This window comes from Pipistrellus hanaki (assembly GCF_964339955.1).
Source record: "Pipistrellus hanaki genome assembly, chromosome: 2".
NCBI classification, from domain to species: Eukaryota; Metazoa; Chordata; class Mammalia; order Chiroptera; family Vespertilionidae; genus Pipistrellus; species Pipistrellus hanaki.
In genome coordinates this window covers 172,391,540-172,402,863 of record NC_140504.1, presented here as the reverse complement: position 1 = coordinate 172,402,863, position 11,324 = coordinate 172,391,540, and the positions used below count along the sequence as shown (strand labels likewise).

The following is an 11,324-nucleotide window of genomic DNA, read 5'->3' as shown; positions in this document are numbered from 1 at the left end:
TATTTCTGATAGGGTCTTCTGTGCAGTAGTATTTGAGCAGGACCTAAATGATGAGAAGATGCAGATTGTGGGGGATATTCCAGGCAGATGGAGCAGCAAATGCAAAGGGTCTGAAGCAGGAACAAGCTTGGTGTGTTAGGACGGAAATGTCAGCAGGAACACGGCGAATACTGACAGTAGGAAATCACCTAACACCTTGGTAAAACATTTGGATTTTATTCTAAGTTAATGAGAAATTGTTCGGTTATTCTTATATAGAGGTGTTGTGACCTGCTTTATAATTTTTTTATATAAATTTTTTAATATATTTTATTGATTTTGTACAGAGAGGAAGGGAGAGAGATAGTAAGAAACATCGATGAGAGAGTGTCATCGATCAGCTGCCTCTTGCACACCCCCTACTGGGGATATGCCCGCAACCAAGGTACATGCCCTTGACCAGAATCGAACCCGGGACCCTTCAGTCCCCAAGCCGACGCTCTATCCATTGAGCCAAACCGGTCTCGGCTGCTTTATAATTTTTAATGATGATGCAGACAGTCTCTGTGAAGACAGAATGAAGGGTGAGAACAGAGGTGGGGAGACAAGGATACTGCATTCGTGTATGCTAGAAATGTTGGTGTTGTAGACTCAGAGGGTAGTGGTGAAAGTGGTCTGAAGTAGTCAGATTTGGGATATATTTTAAAGACAGAGCTAAGATGATTTGCTGATTGGTGTGGGAAGAACGAATGAAATCAAGGATGACATAGATTTTTGGCCTTGACAAAAGTGTGAGATAGGTGCTGATGGAAATATGCAGACAAAACTGGTGATGAAACAGGTTTTTAGACAGAACTCAAGACTTTCATTTTGGACATGGTTGTTTGTAATGATCTATCTAATAAAGGTGATATACAAATTAGGCCAGGACTCGGTAACAGATCATGACCAGACAGGAGGTTGCGTGCGTAGGTGAGACCCGGAGGGGAGACAGAGACAGCGGCCGGGGGGGCCTGCCTGAGTTGGCACAGCAGCTCGAGTGGCCCAGGAGTAGACACAGGCAGGGGGGCCGGGGGACACTGCGATTCAGGCACGGCTCCTGGCCTCCAACAAGGCGCCTTCTCGCGTGATTTCCATCACACACTGGGCCTCTAATGTCAAAAAAGGCTCTTGCATAAACAGTTTGAGTGAAACTTGAGGGAGAGATCAGGGCTGGACCTGCATGTCAGTCAGCAGCATAAGGTGGTATTTAAAGTCAAGGAAATGGATTAGAGAGAAAGTCAACAGGGCCAAGGGCTTGGCCCAGAGCAGTTAAAAATGTGCCAGGAGCCCTAACTGGTTTGGATAGTGTCAGCCTGCGGACTGAAAAGTCCCAGGTTCAATTCCCGTCAAGGGCATATACCTTGGTTGTGGGCACATCCCCAGTAGGTGTGCAGGAGGCAGCTGATAGATGTTTCTCTCTCATCAATGTTTCTAACTCTCTATCCCTCACCCTTCCTCTCTGTGAAAAATCAATTTAAAAAAAATTTTTTTTTAATGTAAAAAAAAATTAAAAAAAAAATAATATATATATATATATATATATATATATATATATATATATATATATATATATATATATATATTTGTGCCAGGACACTGAAAAGATGCAATTGGTGAAGTAGGAGAAAAGCAGACAGATGATAATTCCAAATCAAAATGAAGGGAAAAAACATTTCAAGCAGGGAGTGGACAACTGAACCAAATGCTGCTTGAGACTACAAAGGCCTAATTGCGCCAGGCACTTAGGAGCTGTGTCCTCCCAAGCTCCAACTCCTTAATAAACACTTTCTTGTGAAGGAGAGGGGTGCTCCATTGCTTATGAGTTGTGTGACTTTACATAAGATCAAGCTGATCTTTGCAGAATGGGTTGGAGAGGGGATAGAAGAAAGTTGCCATGTTGGGGAGACCCATGTAACAAGAATCTACGGGCAGACTCTGTGATTTGAGAGGCTGACCCTCCCAACATCTGACCATTGTGCTTCCTCAGATTTTCCAGTCACTCCAGCAAAGCAGATGAGCAGAAGAGGGCAAATCAAATCTCACCGATAGCGCAAATACCAGAATCACACACTCTGGCGCAGCCAAGGCAAGTTGTTTATCATCCTCCATTACACAACATCCTTGTTCCCCGATGAATTTATTACTGGTAACCCATTGTGCAATATCGCACGCAGAAGGCTGCCTGCTGCTTCCACAGGAGCCACGCGGCTTCTCTGGGAGGTGTGAGCGAGCTTCGGCGCCCACGGGAGGTGGGAGGAAGACTCGCCGCTTCCACGGGAAGCGGGAGGGACCCGTGTTCATTCTATGGGAGGTGGGAGGGAGCTGCACCTCTACCGTGGGAGCAGGGAGGGACCCATGCTTCTGCAGGAGGCGTGCCCACCATCTCCCTTGGGGCCTGCATTCAGTCTTAGAGGCTGCAGGCAAGCCCCTCCTCCCCCGTCCCCCAACCCCCTCCTTCCCCGTCCCTGTCCATGTCCAGCTCCGGGGGGCCAGCCTGAACCAGGCACAGTGACTAAGCAAGCATTCTGCCAGGCCGCTCATGCTGCCCACTCTCAGCAGCTACCCCCCCCCATACCCCCCCACGACTGGGGGACTCTGGCGGGGCTGAGAGGACTGGGCACCGCCATCTTGTGGCTATGGGTGCAATCATCTTTGTGATGGAATGTTTATTTTATTGATTTTGTACAGAGAGGAAGGGAGATAGAGAGTTAGAAACATCGATGAGAGAGAGTCATCGATCAGCTGCCTCTTGCACACCCCCCACTGGGGATATGCCCGCAACCAAGGTACATGCCCTTGACCGGAATCGAACCCGGGACCTTTCAGTCTCCAAGCCGACGCTCTATCCATTGAGCTAAACCGGTCTCGGCTGTGATGGAATGTTTAATTTGCATATTACCCTTTTATTAGATATAGAATTATTTTAAATATATTTTTATTGATCTCAGAGAGGAAGGGAGAGGGACATCAATTATGAGAATCATCAACCCACTGCCTCCTGCATGTCCCATGCCGGGGATCAAGCCCGTAACCCAGGCATGTGCCTTGACCAAGAATCAAACCATGACCTCCTGGTTCACAGGGAACACTCAACACTGAGCAATGCCGGCCGAGGTTCCTGATGAATTTGAAGCTTGACTGCACCAACTGTTTAAGTAACCTAAACCCAATCTTAAAGTCTAGTGACCTTAAAAATTAAAACCAGTCCCCTATGGAAATCCTCGCCAACCTTTTTATGGGAAGAAAAAAACTCTTCTTTCTGTAATACTCTGACTTAGGAGAACAGAGGGAGACAAAGGAGAAAGAAAGTACACTAGCCAGTATGCTGAAACTGACTGGTTGGGTGTTTGACCCAGAGAGGATCCCAAAAAAGACCAATGTGATTCATTACCATCCCAACTAAAACTAATAATGACAGCATTACAACCACACAGGGTCTCCTTCCAAGAAGTTCATGATTCACTTACACATCCTCAATACTCCTGCCACCTCCCATCAAGGCAGAGAATGGGAGCAACAAGGAGGTGACAGGTCCTTGCCGTGAGAGCTGTTTGTCAGAGTCCATTTTCAGTGAGGCAGTCCCTGGAAGTTGAGGTCAGGCGTTGGAGGCAGGGCCATTGGCTGGCTTAGCAACTTGTCCACTATGCTGATTTTAGCATCTTGCTTCTCAATGTCCTCAAAGGGAGTCCAGGACAAGTCATGTTGTAGCTTGTAAGCACCAATGAAGGGATGTGGACAACTCGTTCCCCATTCCTAGAGAAGGCAAAGGAGTCGGTTCTGAGTAGGATAAGATGTAAAGACACTTCCTAATTATGCCACAATTTTTTGGCTTTTTACTTCAGACCAGTCAGAATCATCCTAGAAAGCCTAACATTACACATTACAGATTCCTCCCTTTGCAGACATAATGGCTGTGAAATAATGTAAGCACATGTATGTTTTTCAGATTCCTATTGGGGCTCACACATATTTCCCATTTTCTGGGAAACCATTTACCAACCCCTATGCCTACATTTTCACACACATGCCAAGAATTTCTCAAAGACTAGGAGTAGACTTTTTGTGCAAAAATAAATGGTCTTACCTTTGGAGAAATAATAGAAAAATACTGCTGACCACTCTCCCGTTGATAAAGGTAGTAAATGTTGCCAGGTTTTTTCACTATATTACAAGCTATATGGTGCAAGTCAGCATCTCTGCGAGCATCTTCTAATACCTAAGAACCAGAGAAAGGTAACAAATTGGGTTTTGGAGGTAATAGGCACTCATATTCAGTGATCATCCCAATTAAAATCTAGAAATTGTTTAATATTTATGATCTTGCTTCCTCCCCCATAGCAAAAAATCACTACTGGGATCAGATGGTTCAGCAGAGATTAAAAATTAGACTCTAATTTTACTGTGCTGTAAAAATTCTTTTAGAATAAATATATTTCAAAATATTAAGCATTAATGGCTTTGAGTGATTTTTATATTTCTTTCCTACTTTTCTGTAGTAAGTACATTGCTTTTATAACTGAAAAAATATTTTTCCTTCAAAATGCTTTAGCTCACTGAACTTTCTCCTAGTCAAAAAAATTAGCTTATACTTAACCTCTTGAACTTATTTTATTTTGCACAATACCTCAATATTTCTAGAAGGTACTGAAGACAAGTTACATGATTATAAGTCAATACTATGAACTAAATGAGGAAAACGAAGTCCTGCCTAAAAGCCATGACCCACCTTCCTGGCTTGTTCTTGCAAATGCTGGATTTGCTCAGCTATCACTGTCAGCTTGTTGGTGGCATTCGCCCGGACGAATTCATCAGCCTAAAGGGGAGAGAAACCAAACTGTGGGTCAAGAAAGGATCAACTTGTGATGTTCTTATTTAGATCCCATTTATGAAGAGTTGCATCAACACCTTCGCTTATGCTAAAATATTTTCCCCAACCTCACCATTCCCCCACAAATTCTCATTCATCTCAAAGCCCAGTTCAAATAGCAATGCTAATGAGAAGCCAGCCCTGACATGACCCCACACCACAGAATTAAGTGCCCTTTTCTATTTCCCACAGCTTTCTGCCCTTTTCACTCTGTTCTAATCACACTGGACTACTTTGGTCTACTAACATACCCTGATTTCTCTCGCTACCAAATATACTGATTATGTATATTTGATTCCATCAATTGTATTACATCCCTCTACCCCACTATCCCCACTTACTCCTTAGGCCTCCATTTATTTTCTCATGTTTAAACATTTCTGAAATCAGGGCTGGGTTTTCAATGAAAATGTATGATATGGCTCTTATCACCTGTTATATAAGAATCTAGCTATATACAGAGAGTATCTGTTCATCTGATCAATACCTTAATTGAACTTATATTTACATTCATAATTATTATTTAAAATGTCTATGGTGTAGACCTGAAACAAAGTTATAATGTACACATAAGACTGCCTGTGATGTGCTAGAAAAGTGTGTGAAAGCAGGGAAATTGCTTAAAATAAAATAAAATAAACTTGAAAGCTAGGAGAGATGGTGTAACTAATTAATGTATTGGGAAGGATTATCACTCAGGCCTGTCAAAAACTTTCAGCTTACTTTCAAGAAAAGCTGACTGATTTCCAGTGGCATACAATTAAATTAAGAAAAAAAAAATTAGGAGTCTAACTTGAATTTGAACTAAAGAATAATAATAAAATTTGCTGGTTAGTTTAGAGAGCTTAAGGTAAAATTCAGGTATCAGCCAGTGTTATGAGTGAACAGAAATAATTGAGTTAGTTGAATCAATAATTTATCTGTTCCACAAATTTATATTTAGTAACTACTGTGTGTCAAACACGGTGCTAAACCCTGGTGCATTGACAAACATGAGAGAGAAGTCCCTACCTTTGTCAAGATTACATCATCTCTCCTAGCTTTCAAATCTAAAACAATTGTCCTTTAGAATATAAAACAAGCTGCATATGTAATTTTAAATTGTCTTGTAGCTGTGTTAAAAGTAACTAAACTTAATTCTAATAACATTTTATTTGACCAATATATCAAAAGCTTATTCAAGATGTAATTAATATTTTAAAAATTGTTAATAAGCCTTGCTGGCATGGCACAGTGGTTGAGCGTAGTCAACCTATGGACCAGAAAGTCACGGTTTGATTCCCAGTCAGGGCACATGCCCGGGTTGAGGGCTCGATCCCCAGTGTGGGGCGTGCAGGAGGCAGCTGATTAATGATTCTCATCATTGATGTTTCTATCTCTCTCTCCTTCCCTCTCTGAAATAAATAAAAATATATTTTAAAAATAATAAAAATAAAAATAGTAAGATATTTTACATTTCATATTAATAATTACATTTCATATAAAATACATATATTTTAGCCGGGACCGGTTTGGCTCAAGTGGATAGAGCGTCGGCCTGGGGACTGAAAGGTCCTGGGTTTGATTCCGGTCAAGGGCATGTACCTTGGTTGCGGGCGCATCCCCAGTAGGGGGTGTGCAGGAGGCAGCTGATCGATGATTCTCTCTCATCGATGTTTCTAACTCTCTATCCCTCTCTCTTCCTCTCTGTGAAAAATCAATAAAATATATTAAAAAAAATAAAATAAAAAATAAAATAAAATAAAATACATATATTTTATACTACAGCACCTATCAATTTTGGATGCTAAATTTTCATTGAAAATACTTGATCTATATTTGGACTTCATAAAATTTACAGCTAAGTTGATTCATATACTCAAATTGTTCCAAATACACTTATGGGTAAAAGTTTCCAATAACTATTAGGTTTTTTAATTAATTAAAATTATATAAAATTTAAAATTTAGTTTCTCAGTTGCACTAACCATAAATTCCAAGTCCTCGAAAGCTATTATATAGCAGAGGATATGTTCCCCATAGCTAGTATCTACCATATTATACAGCACAGCCCTGCAGCGAGTAATACAGACACCACAAAGAAAATTAAAGGTAATATTACATGTACTTAGAATAATGATGCACTATTATGAAGGAAACAGCCATAATCCTGTGATAGAAGGGGATCAAAGAAAACAAATGAAATAACTGGTTTAATAACAGGGAGCGGTGAGGACTGCAGGAAGTGGAACCCATGTGTAGAGGCACTCACTAATAATTTATTTTTTATTTTTTTATTTTTTTAAAGACTTCTGTAGTGTTGGAAAGTGCTAGGCATGAAATGCGGTTGTGTGTTTTTTGTTTTTGTTTTAATATATTTTATTGATTTTTTACAGACAGGAAGAGAGAGGGATAGAGAGTTAGAAACATCGACGAGAGAGAATCATCCACCAGCTGCCTCTTGCACACCCCCTGCTGGGGATGTGCCCGCAACCAAGGTACATGTCCTTGACCGGAATCGAACTTGGGACCTTTCAGTCCACAGGCTGATGCTCTATCCACTGAGCCAAACCGGTTTCGGCGGCACTGACTCATAATTTAGATGGGGTAGGATATGGCCTTCTACAGACAAAAGGCCTCACGCAGGATGTGACATTGTCTTGGATCTGAATGAAAGGGACAGGCATGCAAAAAACTGGCTAAACTTCCAGGCATTTCTGAAGCCAGTGCAGCTGAAGAGTAGTTAGTAGGGGTGGGAATGGGGAGGGTGAAAAAGAGGGCAGGGACCGGATCAAGGCCCAAGACAAAAGACAAAAGACAAAAGAATGTTCATTTTGTTCCAAAGACAATGAGGTACCTTATGGCCAATGATAGAGTAGCTGGTTTCTAGAACTAAAGTAGTTCATTTTTCTTAAGGTGGTGGCAGCAAATCTGTTCCTTGTAAACATAAGAGCCTAATCAAAACAGAAATGAGAGTACCCATAATTACTAAGCATAAACTCTGGCCCAAAGCCTTCTGAGGCCCTTTACATATATTTGATTTAATTCTCATAACGCCTTATAGAAGTTGGATATGACTTTCTCATTTTAGGAATTAGACTCAGAAGGTGGAACAACCTGTCCAAGGTTTCACAGCTAATCAATAGCAGTTGAAGATTTGAACACAAATCAGTCTGATGACAAATTTCAGAGCTTTCTACACACATATTAACCCTTTGCACTCCGAACCATTCTGGACATTGGCTACCAGCTACTCGACGCTACTTTGCGAAACGTGCGTTGAATTAACTCAATTCCCCGTAATCACTAATAAACTGCAATGTCCCCTGAGAGGGGACATCCGAGTGATATGCTAGAATTCCGATGTCCCCTGAGAGGGGACAGCGGAGTGCAAAGGGTTAATAATTAAAAGGCACATTAGAGATCAGTCCTGCTGGAAAGTACATTTCGAAAGTACATTACTGCCCGGTATACAGGCAGTAAATATTCTTGATTCAATTTGTTTGTCTCTAGTGTTTTTGCTTCACCTTCTCAAACAATGAAGCACCACAATAATGTATCCTCTATATCTCACGAGACCATAGGCTGAAGAAAAAAACTGTATCCCTTCATTCTTTGTTTCAGGGCAGTGTAATACACATGGTTACTCAGTGACCCATGAAAATGTTTGCCTAAAAGTTGGCCCTGGAAGCCTCCCTCCCAATCAGAGTGATCTGATTAAACAGACACGTGACATTCTTCTAATCCAGAAAAGTTATACTTTGCTCCCTACCTATCTAGAAAAGAGAAGGCACAAAGTTTAAATCAAAGGAGCTTTCCTAAACATTTGACTATTTCTTAATTTAAAAAAATTAAAAACCCTGACGTACAGAGATGTATATGCTGAGGGAATTCAAGCACATTATTATACAAAAATCTCTGAACATTATCAAGGCCAAATGTATATTATAAGCTTTAATAGAGGCCCAGTGCACGAAATTCATGCAATGGGGGAGAGGAGGTCCCTCAGCCCAGCCTGCTCCCTCTCGGAGTCCAGGAGCCCTGGGGGAGGGGCAGGATGTCCGACAATTGGACATCCTTAGCACTGCCATGGAGGCAGGAGAGACTCCCGCCACCACCACCACCACCACCGCACTCACCAGCTGTGAGCCCAGCTTTTGGCTGAGCATCGCACATCATAGCGACCTGTCGCTCCCCAGTTCAGTCTATTTGCATATTAGCCTTTTATTATATAGGATTATTGTTATTATTTTTATTAATCCTCACCAGAGGATATGTTCCCCATTGACTTTTAGAGGGGGAAAGAAAGAGGAGAGAAAGAAACATCGATGTGAGAGACAGATAGATTGGTTGCCCCCACCTACTGGGGAATGGTGCCCTTGACAGGGAATGGAACCTGGGATCCTTTGGTGTGGGCTGATGCTCTACTACTGAGCCACACTAGCCATGGCTATTATTTGTTTAATCCTCACTTGAGGACATGTGTTTTTTTTGTGTGTTTTTTTGTTTTGTTTTTTAAATATATATTTTATTGATTTTTTACAGAGAGGAAGGGAGAGAGATAGAAACGTCAATGAGAGAGAAACATTGACCAGCTGCCTCTTGCACACCCCCTACCGGGGATGTGCCTGCAACCAAGGTACATGCCCTTGACCGGAATCGAACCTGGGAACTTTCAGTCCGCAGACCGACGCTCTACCACTGAGCCAAACCGGTTTCGGCATAATCCTCACTTGAGGATATGTTGTTGTTGTTTTAATATATTTGTATTGATTTCAGAGAGGAAGGGAAAGTAAGAGAGAGAGAAAAATATCAATGATGATAAAAAGAAAGAAACATCGATGAGAGAGTCATTGATCAGCTGCCTCTTGCATGCCCCCCTCCTGAGGATCCAGCACACAACTAGGGCATGTGCACTTGACCAGAATTGAACCCAAAACTTCAGCCCGCAGTCTGGCGCTCTATCCACTGAGCGAAATCAGCTAGGACCTGAGGATATGGGGAGTGGGGAGAGAGAGAGAGAGAGACAGACAGACAGACATCGATATGACAGATATTTGTCTCCAATCTGCCCCTGGACCAGAGGTCAAATCCACCAACTTTTTGGTATGGGAGACCACTCTCCAACCAACTGAGCCACCCAGCCAGGGCACTATCATAAGCTTTAAAGCAGCAGGACTCAGTAGAAATTGAAGAAGGTTCTATAACTGGAGGTCTTGGTAAGAGATTAGATGGAATTTGGTTCTTTTAAAGCTTTGGATCTAGGAGCTCTCCTAAGTCTAAACTCTGCATCTTATAAGGAAGCTGAGGACCATAGAAAAGTAATTTGCCTGGTCATAACATAAGTTAGGGATTAAGACTCATGTGTGTAATATGTACACAGATGATAATTTAATAAAAAAATGTAAAAAAAAAAAACCTGTGTGTAAATTCCAATGCTTTTCCCGTTATGTCACATTTCCTCCTTATTTTACTCTTTTAGCACTCAATGTCCACGCACTGGGCCTGTAGGACAGAGGCCAACCTAGGGTCATTGCCCTTTATAATAGATGCTAAGTTCTAAAAGCTCTCAGGTCACAGATAAAAGATCTTATGGGGAGACAGTTTTAAGGGGACTATGCATCGCTGCAGAACCTGCATGACAGTGTTCTTGAAACTTCCCAGGAAACTTCTCAAGTGTCAAATGAAAAGAACAACTTCTGTCCTGCCTACCTCACAGGCTTGTCCTAAGGCTCCCCAAAAATCATGAACACAGTGCTGTGCACACCTTCCCACCAAGGGATATTGTGGGCACGCCAGCTGCCGTTGAAGGAGCCTTTGGTCTCAGCTCAAGTTCGAGACCAGACTCGCAGTGACAAATCAGGTTTTCCTGTGTGGAAGATGGAGACAAGGACACTGCTACCCCACACTAAGTGGTGGTGGTGGGGTCCGAGTCCTAAGGCGCAGGACCAACAGTGGAGGAAGATGGTTACTGACGTCCCCGGCCGCGCCTCCTCACCTTCTGTACTTGCTCTGCGAGCGCCACGAGGTCTAAGGGGTCCCCGGCCCGGTGGGTGAGGTAGGGGCTCACCAGGGCCAGGCCGGCGGGGTTCGGGGTGAGCTCCACCAGGGCTCCTGCGACACACACCCGGGAACACAGGCTGTGAGCGCCCGCCCTCGGCCTCCCGCGGATCCCGGCAGACGGGCTGCCCCGTGAGGGACTCTCTTCCCCTTCTGATTCCCGCCCCGCGTACCTCCCGGATGGGTCGCCGAAGGAACTTGGTTTCCAGGGACCCCTTCAGTCCCCCCGGGCGTCGCTGGGTCCTCCATGGCAGCAGCTAATCTCCCCTACCTCCAGAGGGCCGCGGCGGAAGAGCATGCGCATAAAAGCCCGTGGGCGGAGCTTCCTTGGTCGCTAGCCAATGGCGTCAGAGATGCGGAGCGCAGAGGCGGGACTCCGAGTGACGCAGAGGGTTCC

At 43.2% G+C, this 11,324-nt stretch overlaps 1 protein-coding gene across 1 annotated transcript; it reads right to left on the bottom strand.

Moving 5' to 3' along the window:
- Positions 1-2,939: 2,939 nt before the first annotated feature.
- LOC311617845 (uncharacterized protein C1orf50) lies at positions 2,940-11,234 on the bottom strand. Its single transcript, XM_084874735.1, has 5 exons — positions 11,101-11,234; positions 10,866-10,981; positions 4,748-4,834; positions 4,106-4,237; positions 2,940-3,774 (listed from the first exon to the last, which is right to left on the bottom strand). The coding sequence occupies exons 1-5, from the start codon at positions 11,174-11,176 to the stop codon at positions 3,589-3,591; spliced, it is 597 nt and encodes a 198-aa protein (XP_084730861.1). The 5' UTR covers positions 11,177-11,234; the 3' UTR covers positions 2,940-3,588.
- Between the last annotated feature and the right edge of the window lie 90 nt (positions 11,235-11,324).